Here is a 17,267-nt window from a genome sequence, read left to right as displayed (position 1 = left end):
ATCATAACTGGGATAAGCCTCATTAAAACTAGTTATTCAGGTCCATGTAACTGTTACTTGAATGCTAACAAACGCAGTTGTGCACTTACAGCAGCATCACAGTACTGTTTACTGTATGTATAGCATTAGGTTTTGTTTTTATTTTACACAGAACCTACTGTATATCGGTGATGCAGAAAATCTGAGGAATATTATTTATTTTATTTAAGGTTGTTCTTGCTCTTACTGAATTATTTAACATGTCTGTAGTGTTCTCTGGTCCATCTGCCCGCGTAGGCTATAAAATGAGCCTTCTATTCTAGTATCATACATTCATAGGTCACTATAATTAGTATGATGTTCACTTGCATGCGAAATGCAGTATAATTTCACCACTTTGAAATATGTTTTTTATGCTTGGTCCTGATCTGCTGAAGTCTGTTTCACAGTGTTGGTATATTACAGCTAATAGAGCACAGCTTAGGAAGTTAATTAGTGTATTGGTATTTTCCACAGTTAATATTTAATCAGTAAAATTCATTGCCCCTTCATGGGACAATGTCAGTACAGTATATTGAATGCAATACATGAGTATAATGTATGAATCCGCTGCATCAAGTTTAAAGTTTAAGAGCTGTAGAATGTGCAGCTGTCAGGTGTGTGTCAGGAGTGGTAATATAAATTTATGAACTTGTGAATTCACACAATTAGTAATTTTCTGTCAGCACTCCCCTCTCACCTTAGCTGAAGCAACAGTGTTGCTTGTTAGTGAAATACTTTTTTAATGTTCTTAAAAGGAAGTAGGTGGCAGGTGATTGATTATTGTCAAATGACACGCTGATCATGTCATCTGCCTCGTTTCTTGTGAACGAGCGCTAGAAGATGAACGTCCGGGTTAAGAGAACAAGTTGATAGCCACCTTTGTGGTACTCGTTATCTCTGACTGAGGCTTTAGGGTTTGTCGAGCCAGCTCAAGCAAAGAGAGCCTGGCTCTGTTGAACTTGCTTCGTGGTACAGCTCTCAGAGCTGCTGGTCTACCGCTGCCTCGATCAGTTGTTTGCTTGTGTTACTGTGTGACTTTGGTATTTTACAGGGTTACTTAAGATTCAGCAAAGTCCCACAATAATACAAACAAACCAACTGATTGCGGCAGAGGTAGACCAGGAAGGAAAAAGGAAGGAAAAATTGCTGTTTTTGTCAATGAAGTCTGGCTTTAAAGATAAGATACATAAGTTTCACATATACAAAGGAAGGCAGAATTTATACTCCTGCATCAAATCAACACCATATCTACGCCGTACGTTTTGCATCAACGTAGAGCCTACGCCATACCCTACACTGTGGCCTGATGTGCACCTCCCCAAAAATGTAACACAAGTCACTGCAACGCAGACCTCCTGTCTATTTTTGTAAGCTGAAAACCATTTGCCTCAGTGGAAACAAAACTTGTAATTTCACAGATAACAAACAAATTGTGATGAAAATAAAGCCACCACAAAAATTGCATTTTAAGTCTTGTGTGTGATTTATCCTCGGGGATTTATACTTTGGGATGTATCCCGGTTTCATACGAGCAGAGGAAATCTCCGCTCGTCACCAAGCTAATTTATACAAAGTAAAATGCCATAGGCTTGTGCTAAAAACATTAGCATTTTGTATTTGTGGGGAAAATGTGTCCAGCAAGAGACAAATACTTTGTCTGTGAATGCTGCGAGTTATAGTGAAGCCAATTTGTGTGCCTGTTTTTGAAACTGTTTCTATTAAGCCATGTTTAATGTGTGTTTTGGGTGTGTTTTTAATCAACTAAACTTTACAGCACTTCACAGAAACCTCCGCCACCGACTAGAGTTTTGGAGGTGTAACTGCAGAGCGACACAGACACACCACTGCACATGTATAAATGCTCACAACGGCGTACACCACGTGCATAGGCTATGGCGTAGGGTCTGCCACACAAGTATAAATCCCTCTGAAAGGGCTGTTTGTTTGGGCATATGACTGGATAAATGATACTTAGATTACACTGCACCATGTTGTGCAACAGTTTGTAAAAAGAGGTTTTGATATGGTTTTGCTTTTGTTAAACGTGGACCCCTACGACTTCAATTCATGACCATTTTTCTCTCTTTTTGGATTCTTCGTTCACTGTGGAGGCCTGCAATAAAACAGTTTCCTTCACAAATTTCACATAACACGGGGTTAGTAACTGATATACAAATGATCATTTGGGGTTTGATGTATTCCTTTAAAAGTTCATTTCAAGGTTGTTCTTGTTGAGTTGTCTCTTGGCAATACTTGGCTTTAGAGCCAGTGTGAACCAAAACAGTAAAGACTGAAAGGAAACACTTCCTGTTGGTGCCCATTTGCATCTATTGTTCCCCAGGACAGTCTGCTGTGATTAGCCTAATAATCCTCATCCCCTTCCCCCCTCTCCCATCCTCAAAATATTATCGCACTACAACTTCCGGCAGAGAGAAATACACCTATTGTCAAGGGACTATAAAGAGACACTGGGAGCTAATGACTGCTGAAAGTCTCCCGTCTCCCACTGAGAGCTGTTGCAGACATTTCCAGTGTCTGGTCGAGACATTTCTCTGAAACATTTTGTTCAGTTAAAATGGATAAACAAGTCTTTTTAAAAACACAAATAAACTGCTAACAAGCGAGGCCATCTTTCTGTGTCTTTAACTTTCTCATGAAGACATGGCAAGCCCAAGCATGTGTCCTCCTTCCCCCAGCCTTCCCCCCTCTTCCTCCCCCTTGTCCCTGCCTCTTTCACCCTATGTGGGTGGCCACTGGAGCCACTGGTAGCACCAGAGCTGAGGCAACAGCTGCTCAACTCAAAAAAACTACTGCTAGAGACATTCAGTTTTAAAAAGTAGTGTGTTAAAGCAGTTTAATTCTTGTAAAGACACTTTTTCCATGATGGGAATTTTGTGGAAAGTGACCTCACTGAGGTACTGGGTCACTGCTTGGAAAACATGACAGGTATGGACAGGAAACATGAAGCTTAATGTGTGTATTTATCCATATTTTTGCTCTTGAACTGGTATACTGTTGTAAAAAGATGGCAGACTTGTTCTCTTTGTTGAGACCACAAGCACAAGTATTCATCTTGCTGCCAGCAGTCATGTATTTAGTGAGTCAAGTTTAACTTAGGGAGGGAAAGCTTGTTTTACTGCAGGGAGAAGAGATTTGTCCCTGTTTGACATTTTAAAACACAACATTAAACACCATCACAAAAGAGTGTGCAGACACACAGTCCCGCTATGCATTCTTCAGCCCTTAATCACAGGTTCAATGGGAAGCCTTTTGGAGCCAACTCAGGGTTTTACTCACACAGATGGTCAGAGCTCCTGCCCCCATTCTTCCACACAAGAAACGCCTGCGGAGGCAAAGATGAGGGGGAAAATCTGCTGCTATCTTCCCTCCTCCTCTCTTCACTCTGTTCCAGGACAAACTCTTGGACTTTTCCCAGAGGTGGGAATCCCTCTCATCTTAAAATGTGCCATCCAAATACTCCAAAAACACAGCACAGGAGGAGAGGGTGTAGAGAAGAAGTGCTGTCAGAACCGGCGCACTGTGAGCTGTCCTACCCATGAGCACAGATTACAGCTTGTCTCTTTCTCTTCCTCCCTCTTCCCCTCTCTCCTCCTAGGCTGAAATCTGAGCCGAGCTCTCCCATTGGCTGAGTGGCCTGGTCATGTGATTAAAGGGTTAAAACCCAAAACTTTAAATATGTGCCTGCAGGATTCATCTGGCTGTAAGGAGGGAGGAAAGGAGGAGGCAGCCTGTAAACTATAAGAGCTGGCAGGAGAAGCAAAGTCATGCTGCTGTGCAAACTAGCTGCACTTAAATGACAAAAAATAAAAGGAATTTCATCTTATTTTTATTTTTTAAAAAACAAAACATGGTTGCAATGCTTAATCACTTTCAGTATACTGTTACTTGCACATCAAATGTTATTCTTTTTGTAATTTGCCAGAATTTATACTTGTAATTAGACCATTACTTTTAATTATATAAAGCTGTACAACAATCTTAAACACCTACATGTAATTTAAAGGGACAGTTCCCCCCCAAATCAAAAACACATATTTCTCCTCTTACCCGGAGCGCTATTTATCAGTCTAGATTGTTTTTGTTTGAGCTGCCAAGTGTAGGAGATATCGGCTGTAAAAATGTCTGCCTTCTTTAGAATATTATGCAATGTAAGGGGCCATACACATGCTGCATTTTTTGCACCCTCAAATTCATTGTTTCCAGTGTAAATGCGCAGCAGGTATGCTCAAATGCCACAACATTTGATTTGGGAATGAACTGTCTCTTTCAACATCTGAATGATATGAATTGCATAGAAGAGTTCAGTGTGAAGTTTATAGTTTTAGTTTTGTGTAAACTCTATTGCTCTGTTTGCAAAATGAATCTTTCCAACCAAAGATAGTTGAATTGTTTGTCTTTATTTCCTCAGAATGTTTGGTGCAATGTTTATCTAATTTGTGAACTGTAAAAAATGAGGAAATATTAAATTAAATAGATACAATATATTTACTGCCAGAGAAGATGCCTATAGCCTAACAGTATGAGTCAGCACACTCTTGCAGAGAGCAATACTTAATATTGAACCCTGAATAAAAAGCTACAAAGACTTTAAACAGAAATCATCAATAAACACTGTAAAAATCTTTATTTCAGGCTTTAGTTGGTTTTGCCATTTTCATATATAAACTTCTTGATGTTGCTGTCGATCCAGTCACTGAAGGCAGACACGCGGGTGAACACTGACGGCTTCTTGTCTTTGATGCATCCCCGAGGTCCAAAGCTGACGATACCATGCACCTCCCAGGTCGTGTTCGTTCCAGCAGCCGCACAGGCGAAGGGACCTCCAGAGTCACCCTGCGGGAGAGCAGAAGTAAATCACCAAAGATTTACTGCACTGGTAAGAAGATGCATTGGTGAACATTTGATGTTGACAGCTCACTATGAATCATGTCTGTGCCCTGGAATTTGTAAAGGTCAATGTTTATCAAAAATGTGACAGTTTTCTTCAGGGTGGCAAATGTCAGTGTTGTGTCCTATAAAGTTCTACTGATATTTAAAAGCTTCAGTGCTGTTCTGAAGTGTTTTGCTAAATTTCTAATCTTCCCATGCCCATGCTAGAATGTTTGCTCATTATGGCAAACAAATAATGTTCTTTTGTCCAATTACGCCTGAAAACTGCGATCAAGGCTGACTGATCACAAACAAAACAGTTTACAGGGTGTTACATAACGGGCGATCCAATCATGAAAGGCCGGGCCATTTACATAATCTGTGAGAAGGTTTGACAAGAACATCAACAACAAAGTATCATCCTCCCTTACATTAAATCCCAGTGTGTCCATGTAAACAGTTTTTCTGAAAGTGTCGTCTCACCTGGCAGGCTGACTTGAGCTCATCTGGGGACTCATAACCAGCACAGATCATGGAGGGTCTGAGGGTATCCCACCAGTAAGCAGGCTTACTGCAGGTCTGGAAGTCAACTACAGGAAGGGCTGCCTGATTTAGCTTCTCTGACACTTTGGGTAACAGGTTACCTAAAACAGATGTAAAAGTTTATGTTGCTGTAGAAGGTGTAGAAGGCGGATGTAGTAAGGTGTGGAGATAGCCACTTCTGCGACTATTGTTACCCCCAGTTCCTGTAGGTAGCATCACGACTACAGTTCTTTTACAGAAAAATGAAATGCATGATCACTTCTACCTTTCTCGTCTCCCCAGCCGGTGACAAAGCAGGGTGTCCCAGCAGGCATCACAGCCCCAGGTTTGGGCAGACAGATGGGGCCGATCTCCCTCGTCATATTAACAGGCTCAGCCAAATGCACCAGGGCTATGTCATTGGTGATGTCGGTGCGATCCTGCTCGTAGACGAACCCCTCGTGTCGGATGATTCCATCCACCTTGTAGCATTCCTCTGCCGAGGGAACGTCCATGGAGGAGTTCATGTGGTGCTTCCCCAGACACATGCGCCAGTAGGAGGGTTTATTCAGCGGGCTGGAATGTAGGTGGAATATTGAAGGTGAAAATTACAGTTTTACTTTTCACTTCAGCTATTGTGCAAGACAAAATAAGGTAACAATAAAGATAAAATTTACAATAATATTTTTGCAATTTTCACTTTCTCTCGAAGTTTAATGGCAAAAGACGCCTACAAACATTGCAACATGCATTGCAGTTTGTTAGAAAATCAGGCATTTTAAAGGCTGCAACGATCTCCAAAACAAGCCTGTGAGCTGTAAGTGTTTCTGTGGTTGCATCTTACACCATGAAACAGTGAGCAGCAGTTAGGATCCAGTCTTCATGAATCAAGGAACCTCCACAACCGTGCATGTAAGGTATGGGAAACATCAGTGTAGCCTGGAGAAGAGGAAATATACATTTGTACAAATTAAAGTCTCTCCTCTATGGCTGTTAATCAAGCACACAAAGTCCGTTTTACAATGCCTCTTCAAGGTGAAAATTTCTCGCCTTTAAGGCAGGATGGAAGGCAGTAACAGTAGTAGTGACATCTTTATGAATGGGACAGTCGGGATCATGGGCAGCAAGACGTGTTATGCATGGGACCCATGTGGAAGATTTAAGAAGTAGCTGATAGCAGTTAGTAGCTAACTCAAAGCAGAACAGCAGCTGAAAATGTCAAATTGGGAAAACAATGAGGTTTGTTTGCTCCTTACCCTCCGAGCGGAGGACGAGATCAGCAGCCATTTAATAGGGACAGTAAATGATTGTTATTGCCATGTTAATGCCACTGTTATTGTTAAGAAATTGCTGCCAACGCGTATGTTGTATGTCACACTAGAGGCCGATGCTGTTGTATTACAGTACATGTCATGCCTGTCATGCCTCTTTTTTTTTTTAAAGATTATTTTTTTGCCTTTAATGGACAGGACAGATTGAAATGGGGTGAGAGAGAGAGTGGGGTTTGACATGCAGCAAAGGATTGCAAGCCGGAATCGAAGCTGCGACCACTGCAGCGAGGCATCACCTCTGTACATGGGGCACTGGCACTATCCGCTACGCTACCGACACCCCCGTCATGCCTCTTTTGCCTCCGCAATGGCGGCATGCTGTCCAAAATCACGGTGTGGAACAGCATGATGCCTAAGTTGTTAAGTTCTGTGTAAAAATGCAAAGGTAGCATAAAGGAGGGACTTTGTAGTGGCCCTGTAGTACAATCTCTGTGTAAACAGAGCTAGAGAAACAGCTGACAGTACCTGCATGGAGACTTGCCAGGGCCAAGAGTGGGGGATCGCCTCTTCCCCATTAACCACTCTTGGGGTGGCTGTATTGGGTTTCACCTCTGGGTTTCCACAATCTACTGGCCAGTCTGGGAAGAGAAAATATAAAGTTAAATGATCTATAAATAAGCTATCATCTGCCTGTATTCATACAGGTAGAGTCAATGGCAGACCCATTAAGTTCAGACATCAGGTAATCCACTTTTAGATCTTTTGTCTCCAATTTTTTCCATCTGAGTGGAGCAAAACCTTTTAATTTTATCTCTCACCAAGCTCTATTTTGAAACTGGGAAGCTCACCAGATACACATATCAGAGACGGGGCCGCTGTGTCCCTACACTCACCGATAGTGATATTGTCCCATGGGTTAGCAGGTGGAGGAGGCAAAGTTGGGATAATACTGGCATCCGTGGTCCAGTAACCACGAAAGCCTTTCTGTTGATCGGCTCCATTACTAAGGAAGCGGATGACGACTGTGTTGCCAGGGATGGTGATCATGGGTGGAGGGGCAAAGCCGCAAAATCGACCTGCAGAACAGATAAGAAATGAAGAGTTTTATCATTGTGCAGGCATTGATGCTGATAACACTGACCTGTACAGGAAAGGTAGAGAGAATAAACAAAAAGAATAACCAACCTAGTGATGCCATGCTGTCTCCGTTAAAGATCTCCACGTAGTCGACACAATTTCCGAACATGTTGACGGCTTGCAGCTCAAAGTGAGTGAAGACTACATGGACACTTTTTGCTGAAGGAATGGTAATGCGCCACGTGCACACAGACTGGGCTTGGTAGTCATTGGGCCAGTTAGGAGATATGATTTCACCCTGATTACTGCTGAAGCTCCCTCCACAAGGGGCTGAAACAGATGAGATGCATTAGTTTTGAGTGGAGTCTTATTCCCTCAGCGTCTTGTCAGATACACTTTTCTCCTGTCTTACCCTCTGTAGGGTCCACTGCCCTCCAGGTGGCAGTAAAGCCTGTGTCCACCACCTTGTCATTGGAGGAGAAGCTGATGTGAAGCATGTCTCCATCGCTCACCAGGTCTTTAGGTGGTACATGACTGCAGTGTGTGCCTGAGGAGAAATGAACATGAATAACTGTTAGGCTGACATTTATAAGGAAACTCTGTCCCTAAGAGCTTGTATATGATGTTCTAAGTATAATAACATCTTTATTGCTTCCTATGCCTTTTTTTAATATACATGCACAACCTATATACATTTATTTTTAATGCAATGTAAAAAAAAATTAGGCCATTGCACACCGATTTTATAAAGTTCCAAAGAATGGGAAAGCTGCTTATAACGCAGATGCAGTTATCTATTTTGACCTTTTAAGGTTTTTATATGTAATCTCCACTCTTCAGTAGTGGTAGGGTTGACACAAGATGTGGTGGGGCCTTGGATTCTTTACTGTTGAGACAAAGAGCAGCCTGACACTACAGGTTTAACATATAAATCCAACTGATGGCCTCTCTTCTATGATTTTATCTCATAGAGCTATTTATACTTGGTTATTTATTCAGACGACAAAAGTGACAGACATCGTTTTGGTTCAAGTTTTCAGCCTTGTTAGAGTGACATATTTCTATTAGCCTCCTGAATCCCGAACTTTTGTTTGGTTTGTATTTTTTTAATTTCTCCTAGCTATTTGGGATCAGTAGGACCTGATAAGTATAAAAAAACTAAGTCCTATCAACGATAATAAAGTCCCTATATCCTCAAATGACGATGATAAAGTCCCACTGTCCTTCAGTTGGGTGAAGATAAATTCCTTATGTCTTCAAACAAGTACTTTCTAATTAACAGCATCTTAGCTCGTTACCGTTGCTAGAATTGGTTACATCTGTTGGCATGTCAAACTACAAATGTTATTAATCATAAATAAACAAGTTTCAACCATTAAATTTGATCAGGTTTTGTAGTTTTGTTAGCTGCAGACTGATTTGGCAGAGATGGCTGCCATCTTGTTTTTACATGGATTGGTGTATTGTGGTCTTACTGCCACTAGTTGGCACAAAAAAAGTGGCTACAAACGAGGACAGCAGGTCTAAATTACTTAACAGCACACATCTCCTGCTAGGTAGCGGACATGACCATAGCAAAGAAGTGTAAAGTTGACGGCGAGGACCGCCACTTTCAGGAGCGGAAGAAAGTTTAATACATTTTCAATGACAGATGAAACAGTTGCAATTGTCTTGTTTGCTTGTGATTTTTTTTTTTAATAATAATAACCTATATGATGCGAAAAGCAGCTGGCCTCCAGGTATTTTCACATGATCTAATCTTGCCCCCATTCAAAAATCTCACCCCTGTATCAGATGGATTATCACAACATTTTCTGAAGATATTTCGTGGTCCTCAGAGATTGCATGCTACTAACTCTGATGTGTCTGAGACTTCTCCTCTAGTGCCACCATGAGGATGATGATTCAGAGTGACATATGTTAAAAGCTATTACATGGATTACTGTAAATATGACATGTCAACCCGTTCACATCCCAGCTTGTCAAATACCCACGCTTTGTCAGTGGACCTGAATGTCAAAATATGATGCAACAGGTAGTCTCCTGCATTGGTTTTGGACGTTCAAGGACAATATCTCAGTTGACACTTATTACATGCATTCCAAATACATTTCTATTTTCATAGGAAATGTACAGTTTCTGCTGGTTACATGCATACAGTATTTTTCAAAATAACTTACTATGTAGCTAAAACACTTTATTTTTACATCTGTTTCCTTAAATTTGATGAGCAACATGAGCATATGGTTAAGTTTAGAAAAAACATCTTTTTTGTTTGGCTTAAAATAAGCACAGTTTTTACTAACTTAATGTCACATTGGTGACATACGTCACTTATATAGCATGCTTCACATACTAGCACACTGTGTTGTTATTAAAATAACTCCACTTTTGGTTTCACACAGGAAATGAACAGTGGGCTCCTGGGTGAAAGTTCAGTGTTGGTTTGACCCATCCACCTCCATTCTCACACACCCCACAAAGACTTTCTTACTCTGTATACTACGTTGCCACCAGTGTGAGAAATAGCCACTGCCTGGTGTGTATCATACCACCACATGTCTCTGTACGTCAGTATCTGATGCCGAAATCACTGACAAAGCATATTTGACGAAGTAGGAGTGAGAACAGGCTGGACTCGTCATTCATACATAACTAATAGAGACCATCTTGTGACGGGATGTCTCCAGCCACAACACAACGATCTGCGTCTTAAAACGAATGTGAGCCATGGGCGTAAAGTGGAGGGGAAATGGCTCCTTCCCTGCTTTCTACCCTTCCTACTTCCAGTCTTCTTGCTGGTACCACGCCCATCTTCAAACTCAGCCTTCATTGTGACCTCAACTACACACCTGTAACGTTTCATGACTGTATCTTGCTCGGTTGTGGCGCTATCATGCTGACAAAATCTGACCACAGAGAGATACATTAACACTTGGATAATTACTCAAAACAGCTTCTGTGGTACTTCCTGCTACAATAGGTGTTTCCAGGACCACATTTTGCCATGATCACACACACACACACACACACACACACACACACACACACACACACACTCTCAGATTCACAATGTGAAAACAATACCAGTGGTTGTGATGTTGTCGCAGTTGGTAATAAAACTGGAGTAATGGCAGAGTAACATAAAGCAATCATATTAATGAATGACTCAGCAAATTCATTATCAGCTGGAGAGAAAAAGGAGGCAGATATTCACATACCTAAACTTCCTGCTCTGTCTCTGAGGCTGACTTTGTCATTTAAGCACATCTGACTCTCCTCCAGGGAGAAATTCTGGAAATGGAGGTGGACCAGTTTGCCGGAGGGCACCCGGATGTTCCACTGGCATCTGGCTTTGTTGTTGTAGCTGCCAGGGTAACCCATAGAGAACACGGTGCCTGCTGTACCATTCAAGTCCTTTGGCCCTCCACAGCCGGATGCTACACAGGAAAGACTGAAGGTGAAAACCCGCAATAAATTCTGCCTTTGTACCTTATTTAGTTTATAAGCAAAGTGATCAGAATAGGCCGGCTGGATCCATACTGTGCTCGTTGTACATGTCTCTGCGGATGACATTGTTGATCCAGGGGAGGTAGGCGGAGAAGCGGGTGAACACGGAGGGCTTCTTATTCATAATACATCCAATAGGGCCGAAGCTGGTTATACCATGAACTTCCCACGGACTGGTGGGGGTATCTTGGCACACCAAAGGACCACCTGAATCTCCCTGTCAAAGTCGCGAATCAAAAACACCATCAGCATGTTGTTAGATACAAGTTAGAGTAAAGTTAGATATGTGGAAATCATCTCATTGACTTGTTTTACCTGACAGACGGACTTGAGCTCATCAGGCAGGGTGTAACCACAGCAGATCATGGAGGTCTTAACCTGGAACCACCAGTAATCCATCCTCTTGCAGGTGTCATACGGCACAACAGGCAGAGCGACCTGGTTAAGGGCCTCAGCAACTTTAGCATTCATTGAATCACCTGATAATCCAAATAAAACATCAGCTTGACACACTGTGGAGCATAAACAGGAGGTATTTGCACTTGAAGTCCAGCAGAGGGCATGCAAACTATGCAACAACGATTTTTTTTTTAACTTATGAGAGGTGAGTGTCTCCTCAAGAGGTGTATTATTGTATTAAATGAATAAAATAATGAATTTAAACATGAAACAGCACCGGTCTCATCTCCCCAGCCAGTGGCGTAGCACTTCTTGCCCCCAGGCAGGACTTCATCGTCAGGAGGAAGGCAGGCATACGAGATCTCCTCACTGGGTATCACCTCCCCGTCTAACCTGACCAGAGCAATGTCAAACTCCACCGTGGGCACTGTGGGATACTTGAAACCCTCATGGCGATAGATGCCAGTCACATTGAAGCAGCGCTCACTCGGCTCCGTGTAGGTCAAGTTGTGTTTGCCGAGGCACATGTGCCAACGCTGCAGCTCATCAGCGTAGCTGTGTAAGAAATCAGCAGATTATTCAATAATATCAGCTCACACAGTGTACAGGCCACCTCAAGGTACACCACTGTCACTACACCACAGAAGCTGACTCTGGTTTTACAAAAACAAAAAACATATACATTTATACCATACACAGCATATTCTGAGTTCTCCGTGGCACATAACCTTGTCTACTTCCTTGCTCACAGCAGTAAACGACATGTACAGTGCACAGGCTCCTCAGTGCACCAGCATTTCTCTCCTCTGTCGACCATTAGCCAAGGCGTTGAGGCATCTCTAACAAGGCATTGCTTTTTCACTATAATAAGCCTGAGGTGAAAGCACAGACACCAACAACTGCCTTCGGAGATTACACAAATGGGCTTCCAGAAAGTTTGAGAAAACTTCACGGAATAAAGTGACAATAAAAATCTGGATTTCTGTACTTAACTCTTTTTTTTTTGTTTACTAGATTCATTTTTTCAGTATTTCTGCTTTTGAAGGGAGGATAGTGATAGCCTGGAGAGAGTCAGGGAAGGCAGAGGAAAGAGAGAGGATTACATGCAGCAGAGGGCCCTGACTGGAATCAAACCCTTGCAGCTGCAGTCTGAACCCAGCTTTGACATGGTGCAGCCGCTCTACCAGGGGAGCTGATTGGGCTTCAACTTGAACATCTCTTAAAAAGAAAAAAGTGCATGTACTGTATGTAAAAATGATGAAACAGCACATTTACTTTATGAAGCAGTGGGCGGCTGTGAGTACCCAGTTCTTATGGATAAGAGTACCACCACAGGTGTGGAAGAACGTGGGCTCTGGACGACTGGCCGGCCAGACCTGAAGCAAACACACACAACGACAAGCACAGAAGAAGCCATTAGAGATATTTACATGCACGCCATCAATACAGACATAATTAACTCATGTCATTTTTTGAAAGTGTATATCAATGCAGTTAGTAGTGGCATTGTTACTACTTTCTCTCTGTCTGCTTGATTGTATGTTCATCTTTTTAAATGTTTGAAATAAATATCAAATCAGTCAATTATTAATATGAGATAATAGAGGGACAGATGAGGATGGCATACATTACTCATTGATATGCACTGTACTTGATTATACTGCCAGGATTACAGTGCTATAAGATATTTTTTGGTGTCCATAAATATGCACCAAAATTGGCTACAGTGGGAGACATGGGATGGGAATCATGTGAGGCTTGTTCTAAGATATGTACGGCTCAGTTTTGGAATCGCTTACTTGATATGGATGAAAGTAGGTTGACGAGGCAAATATTTATGAGGTAAACAAATTATTGGTTCCTGGTTTAAAGATATATTCACATTGTTTTGCAATTCAGGAGTTTTTTTAATAATGAAAAGCTCAGTATTGGTTTGTTTAGAGAGTCTGTGTTTGCCAAGGACAGAGGACAGCAGGCTGACAATATATGGGCTGAACTAAAACTGCTTTTACGATGATGAAAACTGAATATGATGTGGAGAATTGTGCTGTATATTATTTGTCTACAAAGCAAATATCTCTACTTGCTCAGCTGAAATCTTTTTTTTTTTACCTTGAACTGTTGAAACTGGACAGTATGTTAATTTAGAAGAAGAAAAGTAGGATCTGTCCAATGTGCTGTCTAAACGATACAAAAAAATGAATTCCATTTAATTTTCTACTGTCCTTTTTATTGTGAACTGTGCAATACTTGTTTTTGAGTAAGATAAAAATAGGTATACATTTTGTAAACATGGAAGATTTACAATGACTGAGATCGCTGTTCACATTTATCCAGTTATCTAGAGAAAGCCTGGGAGGAAAGAAAAGGGGTCTTCATCAAAATAATCTGCAAAGGTTTGGTATTTTCTCGTGTGAGCATTTTTTATTTATTTTCTTAAATTTGTTTGTGTTTCTATTGTTTCTTTTGTTTCTTTTTTCACATGTTTTGTTTTGTACATGTAAGACTGGAAGATGGTTGTACTCTTGTATTTATATTTTGCACACTTTTTGGTACAATGCATGTATTTGTACATATTTAATATATTTTATTTCTTATATTTCTTCTTATATTTTTGTATTTTCTTATAATGTTCTTATATTTTTATAATTACTAGTCCATACCCATTGGTAGCTTTGTCACCTTCTACCTATGCCAATCCTCAATGCCTATGTGCAGTTTCACATAGACTGACCACGTCAGTGAGTAGAAAAACGTAGGACAGACAGAATGACTGACTGACAGAATGACACACTGACAGTTTCCATGATTATGTACAGCACACCATACCATGACTTAGTCATACCAAAAATTAGGAAAAAACAACAACATTGGGCCACAGGGGGAGCCACAGCGATCGGTCGCATTTTAGCCATTTTTAAGCATTTTTCTGTTGTTATAGCGCCACCCAGTTGCCAATTAGAGTTAAATTCCTCCAGTCACCTTGAGGCGTCCTGTTCTACATATCTATCAAGTTTAGTAAAAATCGATATGGCGGTTAGGCCTAGATAAGAAATTAGCTCTCTAGCGCCCCCATTTTGTTTGCTGGGGTCAATAATGGAGGGGTCCCCTCAGATTATGTGTGGTCATATGCCTACAAAGTTGCGTGGTGATCAGTGAAACCCTTGAGATGTTATACATCTTTATGTGATGTGCCACGCCCTCCGCAATATTCATTGCCTTATAGAAGCTCAGTTTTAGTAAGTTTTCCAACTTTTGCCAAGAGGGAACTTTAGATATTGGTCCCTAATTTGTGTTCACTGAGTTTCATACAGATCGGTCAAACTTCCTAGTAAGAGATTGATTTTAAGTGTCAAAAAATTCAAAATGGCGGAAAATCCATATAACCGGTAGTTATGGGCTCTTGTAACAAATGTGTTCCTCATGAGGAGAGGCATCTCAGTGCAAAATTTCACGTCTCTACGACATACGGGGCATGAAATATGCCCATTCAAAGTTTGCAATTTCAGTCGGTTGCTATAGCGCCCCCCTTTGGCCAACTGCTTCATTCGCATCCTCCATGACCCTCTACCACTGTGCCAAATTTCACATGGATTGACCAAGTCAGTGAGGAGAAAAACGTGGAACAGAGACGCAGACAGACACACCCAGACAGAGTTTTTGTCATTATATGGTAAGATTGGTAAATATGGTGTTATATTTTGTAATATAGCACTTTTTTCTTGTATACTTCTTGTTTTATTTATATTTTCTCATAATTTGTCTATGTCTGTATAGTAGTCTGTGGAATCAGCAAAAATAGGCCTGACACCTAAATAAAAATTAATGAGTAATATCACATTATGATTAATCAATAACTGCTGTATCTCAGTCACTGATATCCTGTACTGTACATTCTTACATAATGTTCTCTACATTTATGAGCGGCAGTCTCTCACCTGCATGGACACTTGCCAGGGCCAGGAGTGCGGCCTGGCCGACTCTCCGTTCACAATGCGTGACACAACAACAGGAGGAATGGCTGGTTTCCCACATGTGGCGGGCCATTCTAGGAAATAAGGGAAAAAAATCATTGTAATCCATCCTGTGCCTGGTTGCATGTATTCATTTGTTTGTTTGTTTGTGTATAAACAAAGCCTGAATATACAGTAGATATCTGCAGCTAACTGATAAACATGTGTGTTGTAGGGATGTGGATTTAGATCACTGGCACTTATGCTCTCATTCATATCTTTTTAAATACTTTATTAATCATGCCAGCTTGACACTCCTGTCCATGTGTTTTTGGCTTTCACTAATCTACTAGTTTGCAGTAATGTATTAATTCAGTGTACGTGCAAACATAATACCATGCTCCTGCTGTCAACAAACAATGGGTCATGGACTAGACATAAAAAAATAAATAAATCCCCATTTCCAGGCCAGACTCCTCGACATCACAACATCAGTGCGCATGAAGATATAAATTTCTTTTGGTGGTCTAAGGAGTTGACACTAAATTGTCCCAGTCACTCTTATCCCACATTTTCTCCCCTTCATCTCTCACTCTGTCTTTGTCTTCTTTCGCCCAGCACACAGGGCACCTTTGGTCAGAGGCTGGGTGGAAAAAAACCCCCAGAGGCAGCAGAGTCCATCTATAAAACTCTATTTCAGCAATTGGCTTGGCAGGCGCCTGGGCCACCTGGGGCTCGTCACTGGGTGAAGAATGAGGATCGGGTGACAGCCAGCTAGGACGGAGAGTGAAGCACTAGGCCACTTCACATTGTGTTCTCAGCACATCATATCACCTTGTTTTACTGCACATCTGGGCGCAGCAAGGGGGAGATGGGAGAGGAGGGGGGTGTGAAGAAGGGGTGAGGAGGGGAGGGAGCATGAATATAAAGGCAGGCCTCTGTGCAGCCTCTAAGCAGCTGTTTGAAACTAAATGTTGGTCAGTGTGACTGGTGGAAAATGCAGCTCTGCTAACCTGAAGACAGTGTGTGATATAACTGGAGAGATCAGTGGCCACAAAATATTAAATTTAAGGCTGAATCATCAGACATATTTTGCAGATAAAATACACATTTACTGTAAAAAATACTTAGTTGTACTATAGTATACTGCTGCTATGTGAAATCTGGTAATATCTGGCGCTGTGACTTACTATTATTTTGAGTATTAGGTCGTCTGTCTACTGTTTTTCAATAAATAAATTAGTAGTTCAGTCCATAAGTTGTCCAAAACACAAACTCAACTACTGTATTCACAGTGATTATAAAACAAAGAAAGGAAGCAAATCCTCACATAGAAGATGAAACTTGAATTGTTTATGTTGCATTGTCAACAGAAAGTGTATTAAATCAATTATTAAAATGGCTGACTAATTGTTTCGGCACTTAAAGCTACAGCTGGTGACTTTTATTAAAATAACTTTATGTCATATGTGAAACTGTTGGTATATCCATGATGGTATAGTACATGAGACAGAAAGTATATGAGTTTCAGCACTCTATTTTTTCAGATTTGGGTGAGAGTTCTTCATGTTTACTAATATTTTTGGATTGTCTTAGACCATCGGAACAACATGGATGAATTTTC

The 17,267-nt window shown here is 41.2% G+C and overlaps 2 protein-coding genes across 2 annotated transcripts in view; both read right to left on the bottom strand.

The window, feature by feature from the left end:
- The window catches only part of fam13a (family with sequence similarity 13 member A), a 75,950-nt gene extending 72,392 nt beyond the window's left edge, over positions 1 to 3,558 (bottom strand). Inside the window, exon 1 of the mRNA XM_033623949.2 lies at positions 3,319 to 3,558. Coding sequence (XP_033479840.2) covers positions 3,319 to 3,345 — 27 coding nt within the window. The 5' untranslated portion in view covers positions 3,346 to 3,558. The remainder of the gene's footprint in view (positions 1 to 3,318) is intronic.
- Positions 3,559 to 4,643: 1,085 nt separating this feature from the next.
- LOC117255806 (ovochymase-2) overlaps positions 4,644 to 17,267 on the bottom strand; it is a 37,247-nt gene continuing 24,623 nt past the window's right edge. Inside the window, exons 12-25 of the mRNA XM_033625003.2 lie at positions 15,629 to 15,738; positions 12,966 to 13,066; positions 11,968 to 12,245; positions 11,607 to 11,770; positions 11,325 to 11,508; positions 11,003 to 11,221; positions 8,194 to 8,328; positions 7,890 to 8,111; positions 7,598 to 7,780; positions 7,230 to 7,342; positions 6,278 to 6,372; positions 5,720 to 6,009; positions 5,395 to 5,555; positions 4,644 to 4,875 (exon numbers count right to left, since the gene is read on the bottom strand). Coding sequence (XP_033480894.1) covers positions 4,678 to 4,875; positions 5,395 to 5,555; positions 5,720 to 6,009; positions 6,278 to 6,372; positions 7,230 to 7,342; positions 7,598 to 7,780; positions 7,890 to 8,111; positions 8,194 to 8,328; positions 11,003 to 11,221; positions 11,325 to 11,508; positions 11,607 to 11,770; positions 11,968 to 12,245; positions 12,966 to 13,066; positions 15,629 to 15,738 — 2,453 coding nt within the window. The 3' untranslated portion in view covers positions 4,644 to 4,677. The remainder of the gene's footprint in view (positions 4,876 to 5,394; positions 5,556 to 5,719; positions 6,010 to 6,277; positions 6,373 to 7,229; positions 7,343 to 7,597; positions 7,781 to 7,889; positions 8,112 to 8,193; positions 8,329 to 11,002; positions 11,222 to 11,324; positions 11,509 to 11,606; positions 11,771 to 11,967; positions 12,246 to 12,965; positions 13,067 to 15,628; positions 15,739 to 17,267) is intronic.

The sequence above is a fragment of the Epinephelus lanceolatus genome, chromosome 3 (assembly GCF_041903045.1).
Source record: "Epinephelus lanceolatus isolate andai-2023 chromosome 3, ASM4190304v1, whole genome shotgun sequence".
Taxonomy (NCBI): Eukaryota; Metazoa; Chordata; class Actinopteri; order Perciformes; family Serranidae; genus Epinephelus; species Epinephelus lanceolatus.
Note: the sequence above shows the minus strand (reverse complement) of the source record. Positions and strands in the feature narration are given on the sequence as shown.